Source organism: Chrysochloris asiatica, unplaced genomic scaffold, assembly GCF_000296735.1.
Source record: "Chrysochloris asiatica unplaced genomic scaffold, ChrAsi1.0 scaffold00128, whole genome shotgun sequence".
In the NCBI taxonomy this organism is placed as follows: domain Eukaryota; kingdom Metazoa; phylum Chordata; class Mammalia; order Afrosoricida; family Chrysochloridae; genus Chrysochloris; species Chrysochloris asiatica.
In genome coordinates this window covers 5,821,322-5,845,774 of record NW_006408646.1, presented here as the reverse complement: position 1 = coordinate 5,845,774, position 24,453 = coordinate 5,821,322, and the positions used below count along the sequence as shown (strand labels likewise).

Genomic DNA, 24,453 nt, shown 5'->3' with positions numbered 1-24,453 from the left:
CCTTTCCCTTTCTTTACCAGATTGGGAGCACCAATTTCACAGCTCCCCCAGCAGCAGCAGTCCCAGCCAACCTAGGAGCCCCCATTGGCAGCGGCCTGAGTGACCTCTTTGACCTGACCAGTGGTGTGGGCACCCTGTCAGGATCCTACGTGGCCCCCAAAGCAGTAAGTGACACGCCTTCTTTCACAGCAGGAGCAGAGGGGGGCCAGGGGCTGTGGGGACCTAAGTAAGGCTTTGGGAGCTCAGAGCTGAGGAACAAGTTGGAATTCACCACGCAAGAGGGCCCCAGGCAGAGGACAGACCTGATGGTTTTGGCCAGCCAGCTACTGGCAGGAGTCATGTCTGGTGAGAACAGGGGTTTTCAGCACTGTCTGGCTCATTTCCCTTCTTAATCAACACTGTCCTTCCCCATGTCCTACCCTTATATGGTGTCTTAGGACTGTGTAACTTGCTTTCTCATTTAGTTTCAACTATGATCTCTAACAGTGTAATGGAGACATAAAAAGGACAGAGGTAGAATTTTACATTGCAGAAATACTTGGGCATGCCTGCCCTAGGGGCCAGGATGCCATCGTCAGCTGCTGGCATAATGCATAAACACCATGATGTGATTGATGGTGAAAGGCACAATGAAGTTTGTCTCTCCGATGCTGTGAGTGGTGCTGCCAGCAGTGCCGTTAACGTCTAAAATAGTGCACCTCTCTCAGTGACATTCTGAATAAGACAATGAACAGTTAGTTCCGCCTTGATTTTCATGGTCCTTACATTCCTCTAAAAGAACTCTGAGCTGACATGTCAGGGTATATTGAAACAATATAGGCAGGCTCTTATTGTGATGACTGATGTGCCCTCACTGCTCCCTGGCCCCAGCTCACTGCAGGTAGTGACCCCATTTTGCCACCAGAATGCCCCCCAAATGCTCAACAGTTTTATGTCAGGACTGGACTAGAGGTTAGAGCAGGAGTTGGCTGGCAAGGGGCACAGGACTGGGCTGTGAGTGGTTGCTGTTGATCTTGCAAGCTTTTGGAAGCTCTAGGAAGGTTACTCTGGCTAAAACAGGGAGGAAGGATAGAGGAGTTCAAGGAGAAAACGGTGGCAGGAATCCCGTACGTGATGATGGGGTGTCGGGGTCAGTGGTCTAGATACATGGTGTGCTATAGGAGAGGGGCCCATTGGCTAACTGTCTGCACCACACTCTTTAAAACCACAGTAGAGCAGAGAGATGGCAGACCTGGTCTCAATAGATCAGCAGGCTCCTGGAAGTCTTGGTGGCAGCCTTTGTGGGCGCAGTAGAGCTGTAAGATAGAGCCTCTGAGGAGCTTGCTCTCTGCTTCTGTGGACATTTAAATAGATGTTATCACTGCTTTGTTGAAGTTGAGAGCCAAATACACAGACCAACAGTGATCTGGAAATGAGAGGCAGGAAAGATCACCAAGCCAGGAGTAGTTAGAATGCCCTCTAGTCTGCATAGTACTTTGTCTACTGCCTTCACCACAGGAGGATTCCAGCCTGTGGGTCAGCTGCACCTCACGGGCATGTGCGTACTCTTTCCAGATTTGATGTATATTTCTCACAGCACCTGCACTGCCTATAATTGTCTATGTCCTTCTCCCTGCCCCAGTCCAGGGGAGGAGGTCCTCTCTGTAAAGAACCCTAGTTCCTCTGCACCATGGACCAGTGGGCGGTGGCAGAGTCGGGTGAATATTGAGAGAGTTCTGTGCTGGACTGGGCTAGACCCCATGATGCCGCAGGGTCCACAACAGGTGTCAGTGGGGCAGCATCTTCTGCAACAAGTCTTGGTTGGGCTGAGCCCAGGATGACTGCCAGGAGAGAGATGAGATTCACCCTCCTACATGCCAAGTTGCATGTAGGCATGTAGTGGGAACACAGCCCACTGCCACTGAGTCCATTCTGAATCACGGTGAGGGCCACGAGGCGTGAACAGCTCTGAACTATGTCCTCATACCTTAGCAACTCCTGTGGAAAGACTGAGACTATAAATCTTCACAGGAGCAGACAGCTCCTTAAGAGTGACTGATGGGCTTGAACTGCTGACCTGGTGGTTAGCAGTCTACCATTTGACCCACCACAGCCCTGTGGTTTTGCACAGGGACAAAACAACTGCCCAGGGGATGCAGGGAGAGACAGAGATGAGAGTTAGCCAAGGAGGAAGTGGGGCCAAGCACTGCAAGGTCCAGAGCAGCTATAGGGATGGAGCCATGGGCAGATAGGCAGTAGGCTGCTAGGGCCCTCGAGTAGAGTCTTGGTAAGTGGGAGCCATTGAGAAGCTTGAAGGGATTTTGAAAAAAAAAACACAAAAACCACCAGGATCAGATTTACATTGTACAAAACCAGCTACTGTGGTCAGGGAGCAAGGGACGGACTGGACGCTGGGCTCATTGCCTGGTCAGGCAATCAGAGCAGCCAGTAGAGTCTCTGAGGAGGCTCCTGGGTGAGGTGGGTCTACGAACTGGGGCTGCCTGATTGTGCTGTGGTGTGGGTATTGGGTGGGTGCTCGTGGCCAGATGGATCTGCAGTGCCTGGCTTTGGCACTCACTGAGGTGCACTTGGCGGAGAGGGGGCTATCGAGTGGGGCTGAGCCTTTTGGCCTAGGGACCTGTGAGCCATCCAAGTGAGGGTCAGGGTCTGAGGGGAATGTGTCAGCAGATGGTTTTCATGGGCATGACTTCAGTTCCTACTCAGCAAATAGCCCTGAGCACCTGCGCACACCAAGCTTTAACCAGGGACATAAAGAGGGGGAGAAGCAGAGTCTTCCCTCAGAGAGCTTGCTGTGTGGAGAGCCCACCATATTGCTCTCACTGTGGCATGAACCTCATTGGGACAGGAGAGGTGGCACTTGAGATGAAAGTTGGATGACAAGGACAGCCAAATAGCAGAGGCCCGGCTGAGCGCTTAGGTCCTGTCCTTGGACAGACCCGTCCTGTCTTCTGTGAGGAAGGACAGACTGGGACAGCCAGGGCAGCTCAGGAGCTGGCCTCAGCCCATGATGCTTATTGGGCACTTAGTTCTGTCCCTGCGTGTCAGGAGCTGGCAGAGACCCCTGTCTGAGCACCTTCCTCAGCTTTGTTTTCTGAAGTGTCTCCTCGGACTTTGAAGACTTAGGTCAGCATCTGAGCACTCCCAGTGTCCCCACCTCCCTGGGTGGGTCATCCTCCTGTGTAAAGTCAGGTGTGGTGGTCCCGGGACCCTTTGAGGTGAGGAAGAGAATGAAAGGCTCCAATGGGCACACAGAGGGAGAGATGAAGAGTTGCCTCATTCCTACCTCTTCCCTGCAGGTCTGGCTCCCGGCCATGAAGGCCAAGGGACTGGAGATTTCAGGCACCTTCACCCGCCAGGTGGGGTCCATCTCCATGGACCTCCAGCTGACGAACAAGGCCCTGCAGGTCATGACTGATTTTGCCATCCAGTTCAACCGTAACAGGTGAGCTCCCAGGTGACCCTGGGGCTTGGCCAGAGAAGGGTCTCCCTTTCAGTAGCTCCCCCACAGGAGGCCCACCACTCACTATGCAAGCAGTGGGCACAGGCCAAGAAGAGCTGGTGAAGGTCGGTGTCCCTCTCCGCTATCGCATTTTCTCAAGAACAGTGAATCCCTCCCCCACCACCAAAATACCAGACTGAGTGGGAATGCTCTCTCAGAACACCCCTGCCCCAGCCTTGCGAAGCAAGTAGAGGGAGCCCATCCCACCCTGACAGAGCACAGAGCGCCTCACCCAGGTCTGAGTCGCTCTTCATCTCCTGTTGGAGCCTCTAGAGTAGAGGGGTATTTCCAGGCTAGAGCGGGGTGGGCCTAACTGAGGCAGACCATCAGACCACGCTCCTCATCCCAGGATCCTCTGCACTATGTGTCAATGGGGAAGGGTGCCTGTTGGGGGCCCCAACAGGGTCAAGGCCATGGCTTTCTGGGAACCGAAGCAGCCTCTCCTGATGATCCTTCTTCCTGAGCAGCTCTGTGATGAGCAAATCGAGCCTCTAAGAAGTTGACTGAAGGGGCTGCTTCCCCAGCGAGAGGGCTGTGAGCCAGCCCTGGGAGGATGGGATGGGACAGGACAGCTCTCCGGACCAGTTGCCATGATTGTCGTGTATAACAGATGGTGTGTTGGCACTTCGTGAGTGCCAGACCCTAAGCCTGGGGCTTTACAAACATTATCTTGCTTCAGCCATTTGGCAACCCAATGACATTGATGCCTTGTCCCACTTAGTAGGTAAAGACACCTAGACTCAGAGAAGGCAGGTACATTGCCCAAGGTCACCCACAGGCAGCGGTGGGCTCCCAGGGAGAATTGGAGGGCTGAGCCACGTTGAGGGCCATGCACAGAGCTCTACGTCTCAGCAGGGCCCACCCCTCCCCAGGTCTCCATCATCTGGGAGGTGTGTGGTATGCACCTGTCCTGATTGTTTAAGGACAAGGACAGGAATTGAGTGACGATCAAAGACCAAGGCTACACATGTCCACCAGAGCTCAGCTGGTGGTCCCCGCCAATCCTGGTGCTACTGAGCTGCCTTTACTCTCGATGATTGTCCAGATTTGCCCATAGACTGCCCAGCGAAACAGGTTTCCTGAAGCTCTCTGTGGTCAGCTCTCACATCTCTCTGGAGGTGGTCAGAGCCCTCCTCAGAGCTGGTGGTTGGCAGCAGACTTGGGCATCACTGCATGTTCACATTAGAAGCAGTTCACAGTCCAGACCCCTGGTAAAGTCTGGGTTCTACTAGATAGAGCTGCTTGAGGACAGGCCCAGGCGGCAGGTGCTCCCCAGACACTGTGCCTAGCCCAGAGGAACGCACGAGGGCGATCAGCTGGCTACAGGACTCTGCTCCTGACCACACAGCCAGACGCAAGGCAAGGAGGCTGATCAGGAGCTGGGTGAGGCAGGCTTAGTGTAGAGGCTCCCAGAAGCCCAAGGAGCCAGTTCAACCATTTCAGCAACTGCTCTCCCGCCTACCCGCGGGGGCTTCTCTCCCCAGCTTTGGCCTGGCCCCCGCCGCCCCCCTACAGGTCCATGCACCGCTCAGCCCCAACCAGACTGTGGAGATCTCCTTGCCCCTCAGCACAGTGGGCTCAGTCATGAAGATGGAGCCTCTGAACAACCTCCAGGTGTGTTGCCACCTCAAGCAGTCATATGCCCGCTCCTGCTCCTTTCCGCCACCAATCCCTGGGGAAGTTGGCCAGGGCAAGAGTCATGTGGCCACATCGGTGGGGTCAAAGAGGACTAAGGGGACCAGGGAGGGCTTTTGAGAGAATCTGTGTGGGGCTTCAGAGAAGGTATCAGCAAAAGCACCAGGGTCCCAAGCTTCAGATACTGAGTGGGACCCTTGTACTGTCTTCAGGTGGCTGTGAAGAACAACATTGACGTCTTCTACTTCAGTACCTTGTACCCACTGCACATCCTCTTTGTGGAAGATGGAAAAATGGGTGAGTTGTGAGGGAGCCCTGGGTCTCTGGACGGGGGCTGTGGCCCAACGTGATGCTTCCTAAGAAATAGGATGGCTCGGCCCTCAATGGTGTCAGTGAGCTAGGAGGACTGGCATCGGTGGGATGCCTCAGGACCTGGTCTGGTCACCTCAGGTCCAGTAAGTGGGCTGTGCCTACAGGAGCCGCATCTCCTCTGCTCTGGGTGAGAGCCCTAGCTGGAGCCCCCTCAGGTCTCAATCCCTACTGGCACCGCATGGAGCACCTCTCCTCACTCATTCACCACGAGTGCCCTGAGCTGCAGGTGGGGCGCTCCCATTCACAACCATTTATTCAGACTGGAGAGCTGAGCTGACCAGAGGGCTCACTCTCCACCACAGTCTGAGGCTTGAGTCTTGCTCACAGAAGCCTTTCACTCCCAGCAAAGAAGGGCTGAGACTCCCCCACCCTCCTGGGTGACCTGCCAGATTCCCTGAGTTCAAAGGCCTCGAGGTGAGGAAGCTGTGTGATTTGGTGCTGTTTGGGGAGAAACTGGTACAGCTGGCCTGCCTGTCCTCTACTTCAAGGTGGTATCCCACTCCAGAGCCCTATGTGGTGGTGTTGAGTGGAGCCACACAGTTCATCAGGGCCCCTCTCTGACCCCACCCTACTTAACCTGCAGACCGGCAGATGTTTCTGGGCACGTGGAAGGACATTCCTAACGAGAATGAAGCCCAGTTCCAGATCAGAGACTGCCCACTCAACGCAGGTGAGGAGCCTGGAGCCTCACCCCACCCTGGGCCACACAGTCCCTTTGGATCCAGACCCCCACCCCTGACTGAGGGCCTTCTGCTGGCCATCTGACCCCCAGAGGCTGTGAGCAGCAAACTACAGAGCAGCAATATCTTCACCATTGCCAAGAGGAACGTGGAGGGCCAGGACATGCTGTACCAGTCCCTGAAGCTGACCAACGGCATCTGGGTGCTGGCTGAACTGCGGATCCAGCCAGGCAACCCCAGCCTCACGGTGAGACCCAGTATCCTGACCAGGACAGCCCCTGCTGCCCCTCCCTCATGCCTGGACCTGGGGTGGGTTCTGGTGGGAACAGTAGCCTGGCTATGCTGGGAGAATTGTGCCACGGGTCCTTCAAGTCTGACTATGAACAAAAATCAGAATCCCGTCCCTGGAAGGGATCTTAGAAAGCTCCCAACCCAACCCAACCCCATCAAGTAACCAAAATACCAAATTGGGCCTCAGAAGTTGGACTAGAGGATTCTGTAGAATGGGGTCCTGTGGCACTTCTGTGTGCCCAGTTGGGAGGCGGCAGCCTTGGAGCGCATGCTTGTCCTGGGGTCGGTGCTGCCCTTCCAGCCCTCAGAGCCCCCGGATGTGGGTCCCCTATGCCCCTGGTCCCCTGCAGACATGCCCCGCCGCAGCATTGGCACTGGTGGGTTGGGGTTGCGGTGGTGGTGATCTCAATCTCCCTGTGTTTGGTTGCTGCATGCCCACCCACCCTGCTGGGCGCCCGAGGTGCAGGACTTGGAGGTTAGACGATTGCTTTTCTCTCCTCCTCCTCCCTGGCAGTACTGCGCACACCACCTCATTGCCCTTCTGGTCTTATCCTGCTGCTTCCCAACGCAGCAGACATGCGTGTTGGCTGACCACTCCTTCTCCTTGGACCCCCACTGCCCACTTCTAGAGCTCTACTTGCTGCCCCTTCCTCCCTTCCGAATTGCACCCTTAACATAGTGATTTTGAGAGAAAGAGTGGGCGGCATGTCTCCTCAGCCTCAAGACTCATTCCTCAATTAGAGCTGAGGCTAAGTCTCCGTATACCTGCTGCCTGTGCAAAAAAAACAAGGAACATCCACCAACCACTGGCTATCACCCTAAGCAAGGACCTGCCCCCTCCAGCCCCCACCTCCCTGTTCTCCTCAGGGTTTCCTGTCAGGCTGGGCTCCGGGATTGTGGGGGATTCTAGCAGTAGGTACGGGATGGGGCTAATAGCCCAGCCTCATGAGTCATGCTTCTGGCAGCAGGGATCTGGTGGCTGAGCTAACAGCAGGTGTGTGGGCTACAAGTAGATTTGGTCTGTACCCGGCTGCTGCAGCAGGCACCCCTCTGCTTTACCTTACATCTGCCCCAGCGCAGCTGCGCCACCACTCAGCCCCTGCACGCGCGTGCCACACTCTTCCATCTGGCTCTCACCTGCTCTTGCATTCCTGCATGCTCCTTCCCATGGTTCGTGATTCCTGGAGCCCTGGGTGATCCCCCTCTCCCTGCTGCAGCTGTCCCTGAAGTGCCGAGCACCTGAGGTGTCACAACACGTGTACCAGGCCTATGAGACCATCCTCAAGAACTGAGACTGCCCAGGGCCTGCCACAACCGGGCCAACCCTCCTCCTGGAGCAAATCTCAGTGCACTTCCGCGCTCCGTCACCCCCTCTTAAGTTGCTGCTGATGTTTAGGGTCAGGTGAGGAGGGAGCCACAGAGCCAGAGCCAGAGTGGCAGCAGAGACCAGCCTGGGAGGTCCCAGGATTCTAATCTTCCTTTCTCCTGCCCGGACAGCTGACGGGGTTCTCCCCACAGGCTCCAGCCCCTGGAGTCCTGCTGCCCTCAGCCCCTCTTGAGTGGGGTTAGAGGCCAGACCCGGCCAGCCTATCGTTGGGTGGGAGTGAAAGGTCACTTTGGTACCAGGAGAGCTGCTGTCAGGGGTCAGGCTCCACGGTGTCTATGCCAACATGGGTAGGACTGCACCTCTGACCCTGCCTGCTCCCACCCAAGCTGTGCCCTTGTCCTGCCCATCAGCTCCCCCCAGGTCCCTGTCCTTGAGGACAGTCACTGCTGCCATGCACCCCTTGCTGTTTTCAGCAGAGTCCAGGGATGGCAGGTCGAGGGTATGCTTCCTGTTTGGGTTTCTCTCTAGCGTCCACTCCTCTCTCCTGGCCTCCCAGTTTCCGTTGTGTCTGACCGAGTGCTGGGTTTTCCTGTTACTGCGGTTTAATAATAAAGATTCTGCTTTTGGCAATCACAGACACTTTTTTCCCTCTACCAAGTGTCAGGATTGGAAAGCTGTCCCTGCAGTCACTAGATCTAATATATACAAAGAGAGACTATATATTGTATGTTTACGCTTATTTTCAAAAAGAGAAAGTGAATAAAAATGATGACAACAAGCGTGTCCCTGGCCAGTGTGTCAGGTTCTAAGGCTCCTTCAGGCGGCAGTCCAGTGGCACCCTGGGGTCAACGGCTTGGACCCCAGCATCCTCAGGAGAGCATCCCTGTCCTGTCCTTCGAAACTAACTCCTAAGACCAGTGAGCTCCTTGGTACCTCTCTTACCATCAATCTTACCCTTTCCACCCCAGCTGATGCTGTCTGGTCTGATGGTGTTGGCTTCCTCACCTCCCTGCCAGAGCCTGGAAGGGTTCTGGTCAGAGGGAGGGAGGAAGCAGTGGGCAGGCTGTTCCCTGACTACTGTTTGGGTATAGGCACTAAGCTAGCAGTTACCTTGGCCACTACCAAGGACAGCCTATGTGGCCCCAGACCCAGGGCAGGGGTGTGTGGCCAAGTGGGTTTTCACTTCTCGACACCTCCTTCAACCCTCCTTCAACCTGGAGTGACCCCTGGCCCAAGGGTCTTTTCAGCCTGCTTCTAGGAAGGAACATCCCAGCTACTCCAGCCCATGTTGGCCCCAGCCACACTTATGTGCTCTGTCTATGCCTGGTATACTGTGCCCTCCAGACACTGCTGCTTGGGGAACGAACAAATCTAGAATCACCCCTGCTCTCACCTCACCTGGGTCTCCAGGCTCGGAAGGTTTTGCACACATCTAGGGCCCCAGTCTATCCTGGATGGGGCAGTCTCACACCCTGGCACAGCCTCTGACCCCTTGTGGATGTGCTGCCTGGGGAATAGCTGCTTGGGTCACCACCCAGGTGATCTACCCATCAGCTCCTGAGGGCAGGAACTGCTCCCCCACTGGAGTGAAGATAGGGAGTTGAGGCACAGGATAGACCACTTGAGGTCTGGGGGGCTAAGAGAAAAGATGGACTTTTGGTTCCCTGCCTCATTCAAGCTGATGCCTCAGGTGATCATGGGTGGGGTGGTGTCATCTACCACAGCTGAGGTAGATGACACAAAGAGAAAGCGAGGCAAACAGAGCCTCCACACTCCCAGTTTCCAGGTCTTAAGGAGAAGGGCTTTAGGGGACATGAGACATTGTCCAACTCTGCGCCTTCACTTTCCCTGTCCTGGCTCCCTCAGGGTCTATGAGGACCCACCCAGTGCCATCTTTTCCCACCTCCTTTGATGGCACACTCTTCCCAGCTCAGCGGCCACCTCGCCTGTATTTAACTAACCCGTAACAAGACATTTACTATTTCATTTTCACATGTACAATTCAGTGTATTTTCATAATGTGGTACAACCATCATCTCTCCATTTCCACTTTTTTCTATCACCTTAACAAATTTAGTCCTCATAAAGCAATAACTCTTTCAATACAGCGGCAGAGTACCCAATATCAAAGCAAGCATGAGTGTACTTGTGCTTACTTAACATCCATGTTTGCCTTGCATTTTGGATACTCTATCCCTATAAGGACTGAATTTGAAGAGGCTTTGATTTCTGTAGGAAGGTCCTGTGGGGTTAGGAAAGAGATGCCAGTCAGACCTAGAAGCAGAATCTCTGATGTGAAAAAACGTGATTCACTACAGATTAGTAAGTAAGCACAAGTCAGCCTGTGCTTAACTCACTTATTGGGTAATCCTGTACTGTCTACTACTAATCAGCTTTGGTCTCTATATATTTGCTTGGCCTGGATAGGTCATTTCAGTGGAATCATACAAATTTGTCCTTTTGTGACTAACTTCTTTTCTCTTAGTATGATGTTCTCAATGTATCAAACTTCCTTTCTCTGTATAAATAGACCACATGTTGTTTATCAACTGACACAGGTTGTTTCCACCTGGTTACTGTGAGTAATGCAATGAACCTGAGCGTACAAGTACCTGAGTTGTTGTTTGCAGCTCTTTGGGATCTATACCTAGCACTCTTGCTTTTCTAACCATAGTTATTTCTAGAAGACCTTTCCACATTGATGCATATCGACCCACTTCCGTATTCCATATTTGGATGACCCATGGCTACCAACCCCATATTAATGCATATAGACCCACCTCTGTATTCTATGTTTGGATGATCCATGTCTAATGACCATTTCCTTCTTGGTGAATCCAAGTCATGCTGCAGTGAGCATCCTCCTGCATCCATCCTTGCTCATGGGTGCACACACGTAGCTGGAGGATCTGTTCCCAAACTACTGTGTCCAAGGGGATAACCATATCACATTTTTCATCTTTATCATCAGTTAACAATATTTACCTCTATTCACATCTTTTCCCCAACCCACCCTGTAACCATTATAGAATGCTGTTATTTAGAAATAAAACTTTTATCATAACTTTTTACAGAGGTGGTCTTATGCAATATTTGTCCTTTTGTGATTGACTAATTCCACTTAGCATAATATAATTATTAATAGGTATGAATTGACTGCTGTTACTTTGCTGGGTGTTTTTGATGCTGCTGCTCGTTTCTTTGTTTCACATAATTTTCTACACAAAAGTTGATTTTTTAGTAGTTATATATATATTACATGTACATGGATCAGAACCAACTTGACGGCACTTAACAACAATACATGGAGTCCTGGTGTGGCTCTGTGGGATAATGCGCTGGACCACAAGTCCGTTTGAACCACAGGATAGGTGGTTCAAATTCACCACCACTCCTTGGAAACCCTATACAGGGTCGCAACTGATTAAAAGGCACTTAACGACAACGTTGTTGTTAAGTGCCATCGAGTCGGTTCCAACCCATAGCGACCCTGTACAGGGTTTCCAAGGGTGTAAATCTTTACGGGAGTAGAAAGCCTCATCTTTCTCTCACAGAGCGGCTGGTAGTTTCGAACCGCTGACCTTAAGGTTTGCAGCCCGATTCGTAACCACTATATATATATATTCAATTCACAATTCACAATAAAAAGTTGAAAAGAAAACAAATATATATATATATATATATTTGTTTTCTTTTCAACTTTTTATTGTGAATTGAATGAAGGTTTACAGAGCAGATCATCAACAAATGATATTCTTTGCTTAATTACATGGTTGCAGTCCCCTCCATGTACCAACATTAACAGTTTTTAACCACTCTTCATTTTAACTATTGCATTCCTCTCTGTGTCTCCCACTACCTTCATTTTCCTTTACTAACCTCTCCCTTGTTGTATGTTGCCTGCCCTCCGACCCATGTTAACATGTATCTACCTTCTAGCCCATGAATAATTCCCCCACACACACAACCTATAACCATCACAGATTGCTGCTTTTATCAAGAACATTTAAAAACATTTTTGCAACTTTGGTCTCATATAATATTTGTCCTTTTGTGACTAATTTCACTCAGCATGACATCCTACAGGTTCAATCATATTGTGAGGTGTTTCACAGATTCATCACTATACTTCAACATTTTGTAATAGTCCATTGTGTATACGTACCAAAGTTTGTTTAACAGTTGATGGGCATTTAGGCTGTCTGCATCTTTTTGATACATCTCTTGAAGACAACATACTGAAAGATCCTGTTTTCTTATTCATTCTGCTCTTTATGTTTACATTCAGTGTAGTTATCAATAGGTATGAATTGATTGCTGTCAGTTTTCTGTGTGTTTGTGTGTGTGTGGTGCTGCTGGATTTTTTGTTCCACGTAATTGTCTATGCTGAGTTCATTTTGTTTTGTGGGGTTTTTTTCATCTTCATTTCTGTTGTGTTAATGTTTACTAAATCTTTCTGATTTTCCTCTTATTTTGATGTGATGGTATATGCTTTTTTTTTTAAGTTACCCAGTAATTTATTAAATTGTTTTTCCACATTTAAAACATGTTTTATCTTGAAATCTACTTGACTTCCTCGCCATTTGGAAGTTCTGTATTTACACTATTCCTCATTTTGCTTTTTAGCTCACTTCATTATAAATTAATGTTTCTGGTTCCCTATATTCAGTCTTATAGGCTGTTTTACTTTAAATATTTCTACATCTGGATTGAGTTCTGGATGATGTTGTCATATATGTTAACTTCAGGTTTTTTGCTATTGTTGGTTCTCAGTCCAAATAACTCCTTTTAGTATTTTTTGTAAAGTTGGTATGGTTATTATAAATTCCTTTAGTTTCTGTTTATCTGGAAGCAGTCTAATTTCACTGTTATATTTGAGGATCAGCTTTCTGGGTATATGCGTCTTGGTTTGAAATTTTTTTCTTTCAGAATTTTGTATATTCCATCCCATTGCCTTCTTGCCTACATGGTTTCTGCTGAGCAATCAAGAGTTTAGTATCTTGATTGGTTCTCCTTTGTAGGTAGCTTTTTGTTTTTCTTGATCTACTCTCAGGATTCTTTCCTTACCGTTGGTTTTGGAAAGTTTAATTATGATATGTCTTGGTTTTCTTTTGGGATCTAACCTTATTAGGATTCATTAAGCTTTCTGTATGCCTATCTTCTTGTCTTCCATAAAGGAGGTTTTCTTCCAACAATTCTTTGACAATTTCTTTGTGCTTTTTACTGTCTCTTCCTATTCTGGAGTCCCAGATAACTCTTAGGCTTTCTTTGGATTTTAAACTTTTTTCTCTGATCTTCTAGCATGCTAATATTGAGAGATTTATCTTCCATTTTCTTAATTTTTTGTGTTCTCCATGCCTTTCTACAGTCTTTCTGTCAATCATTTGACGATATCAAAACATCATTCTTTTGAATTCTTTTTCAGTTAGTTTCATTATCTTTTCTTCCTTAGAAACATTTTCTGACTCTGCATCTTGGTCATTTTTTTGAGCCATTCTCTCTTGTTTCTTCACATGAGCTAAAGAAATTTGTTGTCTCTGGAGCATTGTGGGGTTCTTGTATTTGTATTTAATTGATGATTGTATGTTGATGTATTTTTAAACTCTCACCAACTGTGTCCTGTGAGTGTCATTAGACAGTGAAAGTGTGTGCCCCATTCTCCATTCACTGTTAGTGCACCCCAGTTATGTTGGGTTTGGCTAGTGTTGCTTGATGTTGTCTGTCATCAATCAAGTGGGCTAAAAGCTGGTATTTCAAGACACTCAATACAGAAGTAGTTCAAAGAGGCCCTTAATAGAGTTAGTTTCAGTGTCTGTTAGAACTACAGGGGAGCTGGGGGCATGGTGACTGGTTAAATGTTGGTCTGATGGCTCTGCAAGTTCTGTAGGTCCTAAGCCAAACCCACCTGAATCCATGTACCAACCGTCTGGCTTAGAACTTCTGGAGATCAGGGGCTGTGCTGGAGGTAGCTGAAGGTGGGAGTTGATCATCTCTGATCACCAGGAGAGCATGATGGAAAAGTATGAATCCCACTTCTGTGATTCTGTTCTGCCAAGCAACCTTCTGTTGCCAAAGCTGCTTGCAAAGGTTCAAGATAGTTGTGCTGAGTCGTCTGGCTGACTGTTCACCAGTCTCCCTCTTTTGCCATATCTGCTTTGTTTCTCCTCTCAGTCAGCACTCAATCCAGTTCTCTAATCTTTCTTCTAAAGTTCCACATTCCAGGATTTTCATTTTATTTGGTCTCTCGTATCTTTGTTATAAGAGTGCCCATGCAGTGCATCTGCCTGGTCCCCCATCTTACCCGGAAGTCATCATTTTACATTTTAGCTTTCATTTCTTGTTTTGGAGTTTTGGAAAATAAGAGTTTCACATGATTCAGAAACCCAAAAGGCCAAAGCAAGGGTGGAAGTGAAAAATGTCTACTCCTTTCCCACCTTCCTCTCCCTACATGGAACCAATGCTACTTTGCAAAGAGACTCAGTTGTGTCTAACAGCATTGCTTCCCTACATACACAAAGGTAGATGCATGAAGTACACACTGTTCTGCATGGCCCTTACAGCTTGGGCCTTTTCTAGTATCAGTCCATCATAGAGAGCATTCTTACACTGTTTTTTAAAACTGTGGTATTCCACTTAGTGGAAGAACTATCCAAAATCCATCTCCATCAATGTATATTCAGTTGCTTTGAATGTTTTGCTAAAAACAAGAGTTACTGCAAATGATATCCTTGCTAATCACTTTCATACATAAATACCACATAAATACATTTTGACTGAATTGTTCAGTCAAAAGTATGTGCACTCATAATTTTAATAGCCTTTGCTAAACTGTTCTCCAATGTACACTCCTCCAGCAATGAAAGAGGTGCATATTTTCCCCAAAACCCCGTTGCCAGGAAATCGGTTCCTGTGCATAGCAGCTCACTTTTCCAAATTCAGTATGCTGTGAGACTTGTTTGCCCAACTGATGGGTGGAAAGTGGTATCTTATTTTGCTTTTAAGGAGCCCTGGTGGTGCTGTAGGATAAGCACTGGACTGCTAACTATAAGATCAGCAGTTCAAACCCACCAGCCACACAGTGGGAGAAAGCTGAGGCTTCTCCTATAAAGATTTACAGCCTCAGAAACCCTATACAGGGTCTCAATGGCACCTATGAACATGTGCTTTTAAATGTGAGTCTATTGTGGTAAAATAGATATTACCAAAAAGTGTGTCATTTAAGCCATTTTCAAGTGGACAATTCAGTGACATGAATTATATTCATGTTGCTGTGCAACGAGCTCCATTATCTATTTCTAAAATTTTTTCAACACCCGTACCCCATAAACATTGCCTCTCCATTTCTCCCTCCTCCAGCCCCTACAAGTACAATCTACTTGGGTCTGTTATGCTTTTGCCTGTTCTTGATTGTTGTTGTTAAGTGCTGTCAAGTCAATTCTGTACACAACAATCCTGTACAGGGTTTCCGAGCAGCTGCTGGTGGGTTTGAACCACCAATCTTGAAATTAGCAATTCAGTGCATATGCTATAGTGCCATACCAGGATATTTCATATAAAAGGAGTTCTGCAGTATTTATCTTTTTGTGTTTGATTTCTTTTACTTTGTATGTTTTTCAGGTTCTTCCATGTCCTAGCATGGATCAGGATTTTATTTCTCTGTATAGCTGAATAATATTCCATTGTATGTTGTTGTTAAGTGCCGTCAAGTTAGTTCCAACCCATAGTTACCCCTGTATAGAGTTTCCAAGGAGCAGCTTGTGAGCTTGAAGCTAGTGGTTGACCTGGTGGTTCAAACCGATTTTCCAGTCCAGCATATTAGCCCACAGTGCCACACCGTAACTCCTTCCATTGTATGGACATAACCACATTTTGTTTATTAATTCAGCTGCTGATGGACTCTTGGGTTGTTTTCACCCTTGGCTATAGTGAATAAAGCTGCAGTGAACACTGGCATATGTTCATTGAACTGTTTTACTTTTAAGTCTATTGGGTATATATGTAGGAGTGAAATTGTTAAGGCAGCTGGCAATTCTGGATTTAATTTATTGATGAACTACTAAACTATCTTTCTCTTTATTTATGTTTTGGATTTAAATACTTTCATACTGTTTTCTATGAGCAATCTTCATATTCTTCTGTCGATTTTTCTGTTGGACATTGCTCTCTTCCTGACGAGTTTGTCATCAATTCATCCCATTTGGTTACTGCCTTTACTCTTTCATGCTGAAATTGTTTTTTTATATAATAGTTTTGTTTTCAGCTTGTCTTTCTAGTACTTGTAACTTATTTTTTGCAAAACAATCCTGATCCAACTGGGCATTTTTTTAATGTTAGGAATGAGGTAGGGATCCAAATTTCTCTTGCCTCCATATGGTTACCCAGTTGCTCGAATAACATTTATTGAATAATTCATCTTTCCCCTCACATATTTGAAATGTCACTTTAATCATGTATTTGGGTGTAATTTTGGACTTTGTTGCTTGCACAGGAATTGGTCTGTTCATTGACCATTATCTTTTTTCTTTAAGTAAATGTGTGCTATTTATTGAACGCACAGTATATCTAAAGAATTCTATGCAAGGATCAGGAGAAGATTCCAAAATAAATGACCATTGATACCTTAAAACCATGCTACATAAATGAATTACAAATCTCAGAATGCTGTTCCAGAAAACAGAAATACGTTAAAAGAGCCAAATCAACAGAGGATAGATTTTTAGAATTATCACTCATAACAAAATAACCATACCCTCTTCCTCATGTTTTAGTGTCAAATCAAATTATTAGCTGATATTTTAACGTGCTTTCTTTAGCTAGATCAATACCTTTTGTACAAAAGAATTGTACCTTTTTATACTTTGTCATTTTGATAGCTTATGTTGTTGTTAGGTGCCATTAAGTTTGTTCTGACTCATAGTAACAGTGTACAGCAGAACAAAACACTGCCTCATCCTGTGCCATCCTCACAATCGTTTCTCCATATGTTTGAGCCCTTTATTGCAGCCACTGTGCCAACCAATCTTGTTATAGGTCTTCCTTCTTCTTTCTCTCTGACCCCTCTGCTTTACCAAGCATGACACCCTTGAGAGACTGATCCCTCTAGAGAAAATGCATTCTCACCATCCTGGCTTCTAAGGAACATTCCACTGTGCTTCTCCCAGCACAGATTGGTTCATTCTTCTGGCAGTCCATGATATATTTAATACCCTTAGCCAACACCTTAACTCTAAGGCATCCGTTTTTCTTTGGTCTTACTTTTATCATTGTACAGCTTTTCTATGTGTATGAATACCATGGTTTAGGTCAGGTGTGTACCTTCATCTTCAAAGTAACAGCTTTGCTTTTTAGCACTTTAAAGAGACCTTTTGTAGCAGATTTGCCCAATGCAATACTTCCTTTGATTTCCTGGCTCCCATGGGCCATTGCATATCCAAGTAAATGAAAATCTTGAAATTAATTTTTTTCCATTTATTGTAATGTTGCTTATTGTTCCTGTTTGAGAATTTTTATTTCTTTATACTGAAATATAATTGAAGTATTTGATAAGTAAATCCTTCAAGTCCTCTTCACTTCAAGCAAACAAGGTTGCATCATCTGCATATTACAAGTTGTTAATGAGTCTTCTTCCACGGTCTTCTTCATATAATCCAGCTTCTCGGATTATTTGCTCAGCAGACAGATTGAATAAGTATGGTGAAAGAATACAACCTTGGCACACACCTATTCTGATTTTCAACTGAACAGTATCCCTACCCAGACTGCTGGGCCTTGTTCTATTTGAATGACTACCTCTTCATCTATAGACAGGTTCCACATGCACACAAGTTTTCTGACACATCGTCTTCTGAATCCGGCTTGAATTTCTGGCAGTTCCCCATCAATGTACTTCTGCAACTGTTTTTAATTATATTCTGCAAAATTGTACTTGTGTGATATTGGTGATATTTGATAATTTTCACCTTCTGTTGGATCACCTTTCTTTGGAATGGGCACCTTATTCCCCTCTATCCCTCCCACAGCACTGTTGTTTCAGTTGGGTTCAATAATTCATTACAATGGCCACACAGAACTCAGAATCATACTTAACAGTTAAGGAGTTTATTCGGAAAGTTAAAAGGTCAGAAATGCTCAGGGCACTGTTTTTCTAATCAGTGTGTCCACAGACAGACCTCTTTCTGCCCTGGCGATGTTACATAGCTCTTTTAGGGCTGCTGATACACACCCACGGACACACGACTCCACCATAAGCCTCAGCCTGAAGGCGCGCAGCTGTGACTCCATGGGTCAGTAAAGCTAGCTTCCCCAATTAAGTGCCTGGCGATGCTGCACCCTGTAAACAAGCCTCCTGTCAGAATCACTCAGATTGACTTGATCTGTGGGTTGGAAAGCCCATACCACCGGCTCTTGGTTCTGCTGCTGCTGTTCCCCTGCCATTCCTCCTATGTCACAACTTTCTGTTCCTGGGCCAAGAAAGTTCAATATTCAGAAATCTTGACACACGCCACTCCTGGCTCTTCTTTGATGACAGTGAAATTCCCCTATTCCTGCTTCTGAGATAGCTCATTTTATACACGTTAGAATTTCAGGTTTTCACCATCACAATGATGGTGACGCTTCACAACTGAATCACATCATCTCTTCACAACTGAATCACATCTCTTCAACATCCCTTCACAACTGAATCACATTATCTGGTCAGCATCTTTCTTCTCCCACCTTCTCTTACCCAGAGCCAGCAGGGCAAAAATATTTGGTGGGAGTTACAAAGACTATATGGATAGAAGAGGACTGCACCTTTTTCCCAATTTCAACTTGAGAAATAGTTATTTACTTTTAATGGATGGAATATTTACTTTTAATGCTTGGATCTCATCAAATGTTCATATTCATGCATAAAGAATTGATACTTTTATATCATTCTTTATATATAGGTATAGGAGTAGACACCTTCCTGTTGATTTATGCTTCATTTTGTCTGCTAAATTTTTCTTCATTTAAAAGTTCTTGCATGCACATTTATTCCCACATGTATTCTTGGGTATTTTCCGTCTTTTGGTTCCTTCTGTAAGTGGGATCTTTTCCATTATTTTCCATATGCTCAGAATTTTATACTAAATAAATAATATAAATTATATATCTTTTTTTCAAAAAACCTCCAGACTGTATTCAGGTTTTACTAGTTTTCACATTAGTGGCCTTGTTCTCTGCCCAGGACACCACATTGTATATACAGTCATGTCTCAGCCTCCTTTTGGCTGTGACAATTTCTCAGGTCTTACTTGTTCTCAGTGACCTTCATAGTGTCCAGGAGGACTGGTTTGGTATTTTGTAGGATGTCTTTCCATTTGGATTGTCTGATGTCTTTCTCATGGTTAGACTGAAGGAAGACCAAAGATGGTCCATTCTCACCATATCACATGGTAAGAGTCCCATCCTACCAACATGACTTAATCACTAATGACACTATCCTGGTTCACAGTATTTCCAGGCTGCTCAAGTGAAGTGACTTTTTCCCTGTCCCTGCTCTGATCTTGGAAGTAAGACAAATGAAATCTGCACTAAGGAAAGAGTGGAGGAAATAGTTACATAAATTCTTTGGAACTCTTCTATAAGGAAGAGTTTCTTTTCCCATATGTATTGGTTGATTAAATCATTTAGATCAATATGGACAGGGGTATTTGTTTTATACTTTGGATTTAAGCCAATGCTGTGCAAAAGCATTGCAAAATAAATGTCAATTTATTTTGTTGCTCAAATTGTTCCAACTTTGGTCATTGGAAGGGTGTTCTTTCAGGCTGGCTCCTGGGTCCCTTTGCCATGCCCCTGTCCTTCGGTATTTGAGCTGACACTATCCAATGCTTCAGCTGCATCTGGTATTTTCCTGCCCCAAACCTATAATCAGCCCTATCCCTCAGGAGCCCTGGTTCCTTTTACTGGAGAGTGGTATTAGAAACTAATATCTGGGGCTGTATGTGCTTGTTACTACTGGAGTGCCATTTCTTCTAGGCCCTTTCAATGGGCAGAGTCCCATATTTACCCATGATGCCTGACTGCGATTCATGACAACCCCATGTGTTCAGAATAGAGCTGCACTCCACAGGTTTTCATTGGCTGTAACCTTTTAAAAAGACCTCCAGGCCTTTCTTCCGAGGTGCTTCTGGATGGATTCAAACAGCCAACTTTTCAATTAACAACCAAGCATGTAACCATTTGCACTACCCAGGGACTCCATACACACATGCCCTCCACTTTTATACATAAAAAGGGAGTTTTTTATATCTACAAATTTTACCCCTCCAGCCCTACTCAGGAGTCCTGGTGTGGCACTGTGGGTTAATGCGCCAGACTGCAAAGCCGTTTGAACTGCAAGGTTGGCAGTTCAAACTCACCAGCTGCTCCTTGGAAACACTATACAGGGTCGCTATGGGTCGGAACCAACTCGGTGGCACAGCAACAGCAACCCCACTCAGGAGTCCTAGTGTGGCACTGTGGATAAGCACTGGACCACAAGGTTGGTTTGAACCACAAGATTGGCTACTCCTTGGAAACTATACAGAGTCACTATGAGTCAGAACTGACTGGTACTTAACAAACCCTACTCAGATAAGGCTTTCTGGTCCCACAAAGATTTACAGCCTCTGCAATCCATTGTTGTTGTTAAGGGCCATTGAGTCGTAGTGACCGACTCATGGCGACCCTAGGTAGGGTTTCTAAGGAGCAGCTGGTGACTTTGAACTACCTACCTTGCAGTTCAAACCAACCTTGATTTTAAGTGGAAACTCTAAATTTCGAGGAGATCTGTGCGCATGCATAGTAGAACCCTCCAAGGGTGGGGCTGGGCTGTCCACTAGCTCAGGCACCCCTATAGTCACCAGAATGGAGGTACACAGACTGCAAGGGACTAACGAACAGATACCAAAAGAAAAGAATGTCCACACCTTTATCTCCGCGGTTCTGTCAGGCGTCCATGGCTGCTCTGATCCTTTTCCTCCGCTTGGTCTCACTCAAGATGGCGGCTCCTGGAGCAGCTGAGCGTCTTCAATTAGAAAGCAATGGATTTCTTGCTTCTAGCTGTAAGCCTTCCAACCTTCTAAATATTCCTTTATATGTGGTTCCGAGTTCAGGGACCATCCCCTGAGCCTGCTTGGTCTTGTATTCTGTGTTGTTGCTGACAGAGCTCCTTACAGCACTTCCACCCGATCCGCCATCTTGTTTGTTCTCCCTAAAACCAACCTTGAGATGGAGCGCCTATCCTATGGCATCACACCAGGACTCCCATACAGGGTTGCTATTGGTTGGAAACTACTTGGTAGCCCTTAACAACAACCCTACTGAACTGCTCTGTTTTTCTTCTTGTATCATCTTGTTTCATCCTACAACTCCATGGAGTCTGACTCTCTGGAGGGTCAGAGAAGGAAACTAAGCCTCACAGAGTTGACTTAACTTACACAGAGGGCACAGCTTTGAGAACTGCAGCAGCAGATTCCAAACCAAGATGTCTGACGGCAGAAGCCTCCCTTCACCAGGAAGTCCTGCCCTATGCTGCCTCCTTGTGTCCTAATGACTATAAAACCCAAATAGCCTTCAGGTGAAGCAGCCACAAGCAGCAGAGGCCTCACCAGGATTGCTGTGGCCCCACCCACCCTGCACCAAGGTCAGGGTATCACCATGAGGGTTCAGGGGATGAGTTACTATAGAGCTATGATTCATCATCAGGACAGACCATGATTAATGTGATCCAGGCAGCCAGAAAAAACAGCCCCTTGGGAGCTGGATGCAGTCCAGGACACTTGACCCCAGGGAGGCGCTAGAGTCAGACCTGTTGGGAAGAAGCCAAGTAGATGAGCAAAAGTAAGGTGGCTTGGAGAGGCTGGCAGTCAACGAGGAAGAACAGAAGGTCCCAGGCCTCAACAACCTCCCACCCTACCCCACTTTCTGTGACATTCCTCAGGGCTCCATTTAGATGTGTCGTAAGGCCCTTCCTGAGTCCCCACCTTCTGCTAGGTTTCACAGTGCTTCACCTGGATCTCCTCAGTCCCCCAAGTCTGAACCAGCCCAGTGCATGCCTGTCTGTGCCTGGCTGCATATCTGTCTCCCTAACAAGACATGAAAGTTAGGCTGTCTGGCTTGGCTACCCACTACCCAGTCCCCAGGTCCCATCTGTGGGAGGAGCCAATGTGTGGATACTTGAGTGCACCAGTCCAACAGTGTTTTGGGTGAGGAAGGCCCTTGAGTGTCGGGTTGCGGTAGTGCAGCAGAGAGAACCTTCAGACTCTCCACTCCAGGCAGACAGGCAGTCCACCTTCCAGCTTGCTGGTCTTCGGGACACCTGGCCCCGTGGAAGGTCACTGCTGCTTCAGATGGCTGTGAACCAGGTACAGAGCACACTGTAATAAAACAAGCATGTGAGATTGATTGTCCAGTAAGTAAGCACAAGGAAGCCATGCTTACTTTGTTCTCTACCCCTGTCAGATTTGAAAAGAGGCTTTGATTCTGTAGGAAGGGTCTGTAAGGTAGCGACAGAGAGAGAGAAGCCAGCCAGACCTAGAAGCAGAATCTTTAATGTGGTAAAAAAAAAAAAAAAATGTGAGATGGCTCACTACAGATTAGTAAGTAAGCATAAATCAGCCCATGCTTACCTTAATTATTGGGTAATCCAACACTGGTTGTGAGCTTCTGGACACAGCTCAGCTCAGTCACACAAATGACAGGACCCCACAAACCGCTTCTCACAGGGTCTCAGGCTCCTGCTCACTACATCCTGAAATCCCCCTGAGTCCCTGGGCCCAGATAAAATTGGGCTTCTCAGAAGGATCAGGCTCAGGAGCCCCATGATCCTGCTGCTTTCCTGCCAGACAAAGGGCACATCATTGCCCACCCTCTGAGCCTCAGGGGCCTAACCCAGAAAAGAGGCACAGCTGTTGCCCTTGTGGTGTAGGGGTTTGGGGCTTAGGGAGTGTGTGCTTCTGGATCAGAGCATGATATGTCCTGGTCCTTGGTAAGAGAGTGCAGTAGTGACCCTACTGCCAGGGCTTCCCTGGGAATGTGTCCCCCTGTGGAGTCTGAAGGACTTTGTAGGAGCTGTGGAGTGATGCCTGTCCACTGTGACACAAACACCAACTGATAGCCCACACTGGGGCCTACGGATGCCTCACACCATCCTGTTTATAATTCCAAAGCACAGCCCAAGAGGAAAGAGGAGGAACCAGATACATTGTCTTAGAAGGGTTTCCAGACCAAGAACTCTGGGGCTGGCTCCTAAGCAGAGGAAGGGGGTTGGGGGGGGGCAAACTCCCCTGGTAGTGGGAAGGGAGGATGCTCCAGGCTGAGGAGTTGACCCTACCAAGGAAGATCACCCTCACCTCAGCCCCACAACCTGTAGAGTGCCAAGAGGAAAAGAACTTCATTCCCCGAAGGGATTAAGGCAGCTCACAGAACCTAGAGCTTGACAAGTTCAAAAAGAGAAATTTGTTGAAGGGGAGTCAGGACAAGAAAGGAAGATGAAGCCAGGGGTTCCATACTCTGGGTTTGAAGACTTGGTGTTCTGAAACTCAGAACCAGAGGTGGCTGCAATCTGGTTCTGAGCTTCCTAGTGGCCCCAGGAGAAGAGTAAAAGCTGACTAGATTCAGCCTAGCATTGGAGATGAAAACCCTCCCTCACTCAGCCTTCTGGCTGCCTCAGCTGTTCTCTGGAGTATGCGGCCCCTTCCCATGGTTCAGTTCTTCCTCCCACACCCTCTTCTGTGCTCCTCTAAGGCTACAGTGAGCCTGCTGGTCTGTGTGCATTTACAGTTCCTGGATCTCATGTGTTCTAGAACCTTCCCTCCTGAGGATAGAACTCCCCTACTCCCCCCCCCCATCTCAGCATCCTGGCAAGCAATGAGATTTAGAATATTTGTTAAAGAGACAAATAAATGGCACAGAGATTTAGAGATGTCTTTGTATTTCACTGGACCCTGGGCAGGGATGTGTTGGGGGATCCATTGTTGGGGAACAGCTGGGCAAACCCAGATTTAGTAACTCCAGGGACGGGGATGTCAGCTCTGGAAGTCTAATGGGAGAGCTACACAGCTTTGAGGAAGCTACAGGTGGAGAGAGAGGGGGGAAAGCTTAGCCTTAGCAGTGCCCTGGGTGGTACTGACTTCCAGATTTTAATTTGTTCACGCCCAGCCTTGTTTGGACAGGGATTTGGGGCTTAGCTACTGTGACCATGGATGCTGGGCTCAGCCTATGCAGCCCTTCCCTCAGCTCCATGACAGCCACTTGGAATCTTGCCATTGATTCCAGTGAATGGGAGGAAGGTGGGGTAGACTTTAAAGAAAGCTACATAGATTGGAGCCCTTGTGTGACACTGTGGACTAATGCATCAGACCACAAAGTCGTTTGAACTGCAAGGTCGGTGGTTCAAGCTCACCAGCTGGTCCTTGGAAACCCTCCCTATACAGGGTTGCTATGGGTCGACTCGACAGCACTTAACAACATAGTGGACGGGGCACCCATTGCCCTTCTTAGCTTGGAGATATCTCTCTCCGTCTTACACGGAGAAACCAGGTTGACATCACGTGGGCATTAGCTCAGTAAGTCTGGCCTGGGCACGGAGCGAACACCAGGACTGGACGGTGACTGGCCCAAGGTCACACAACTGGGCG

The 24,453-nt window shown here is 47.4% G+C and overlaps 1 protein-coding gene across 5 annotated transcripts in view; it reads left to right on the top strand.

The window, feature by feature from the left end:
• AP1B1 (adaptor-related protein complex 1, beta 1 subunit) overlaps positions 1–7,772 on the top strand; it is a 37,280-nt gene extending 29,508 nt beyond the window's left edge. For 2 of the 5 annotated variants that reach the window (XM_006869214.1, XM_006869212.1), the window contains 7 exons: positions 21–164; positions 3,297–3,442; positions 4,984–5,113; positions 5,347–5,431; positions 6,090–6,176; positions 6,279–6,433; positions 7,695–7,772. In XM_006869214.1, the coding sequence (XP_006869276.1) occupies positions 21–164; positions 3,297–3,442; positions 4,984–5,113; positions 5,347–5,431; positions 6,090–6,176; positions 6,279–6,433; positions 7,695–7,769 (822 nt within the window). In that variant the 3' untranslated portion in view covers positions 7,770–7,772. Of the gene's footprint in view, positions 1–20; positions 165–3,296; positions 3,443–4,983; positions 5,114–5,346; positions 5,432–6,089; positions 6,177–6,278; positions 6,434–6,943; positions 6,953–7,694 lie in introns of all 5 variants that reach the window. The other 3 variants (XM_006869211.1, XM_006869213.1, XM_006869215.1) reach the window with 3 other exon arrangements.
• Positions 7,773–24,453: the final 16,681 nt, after the last annotated feature.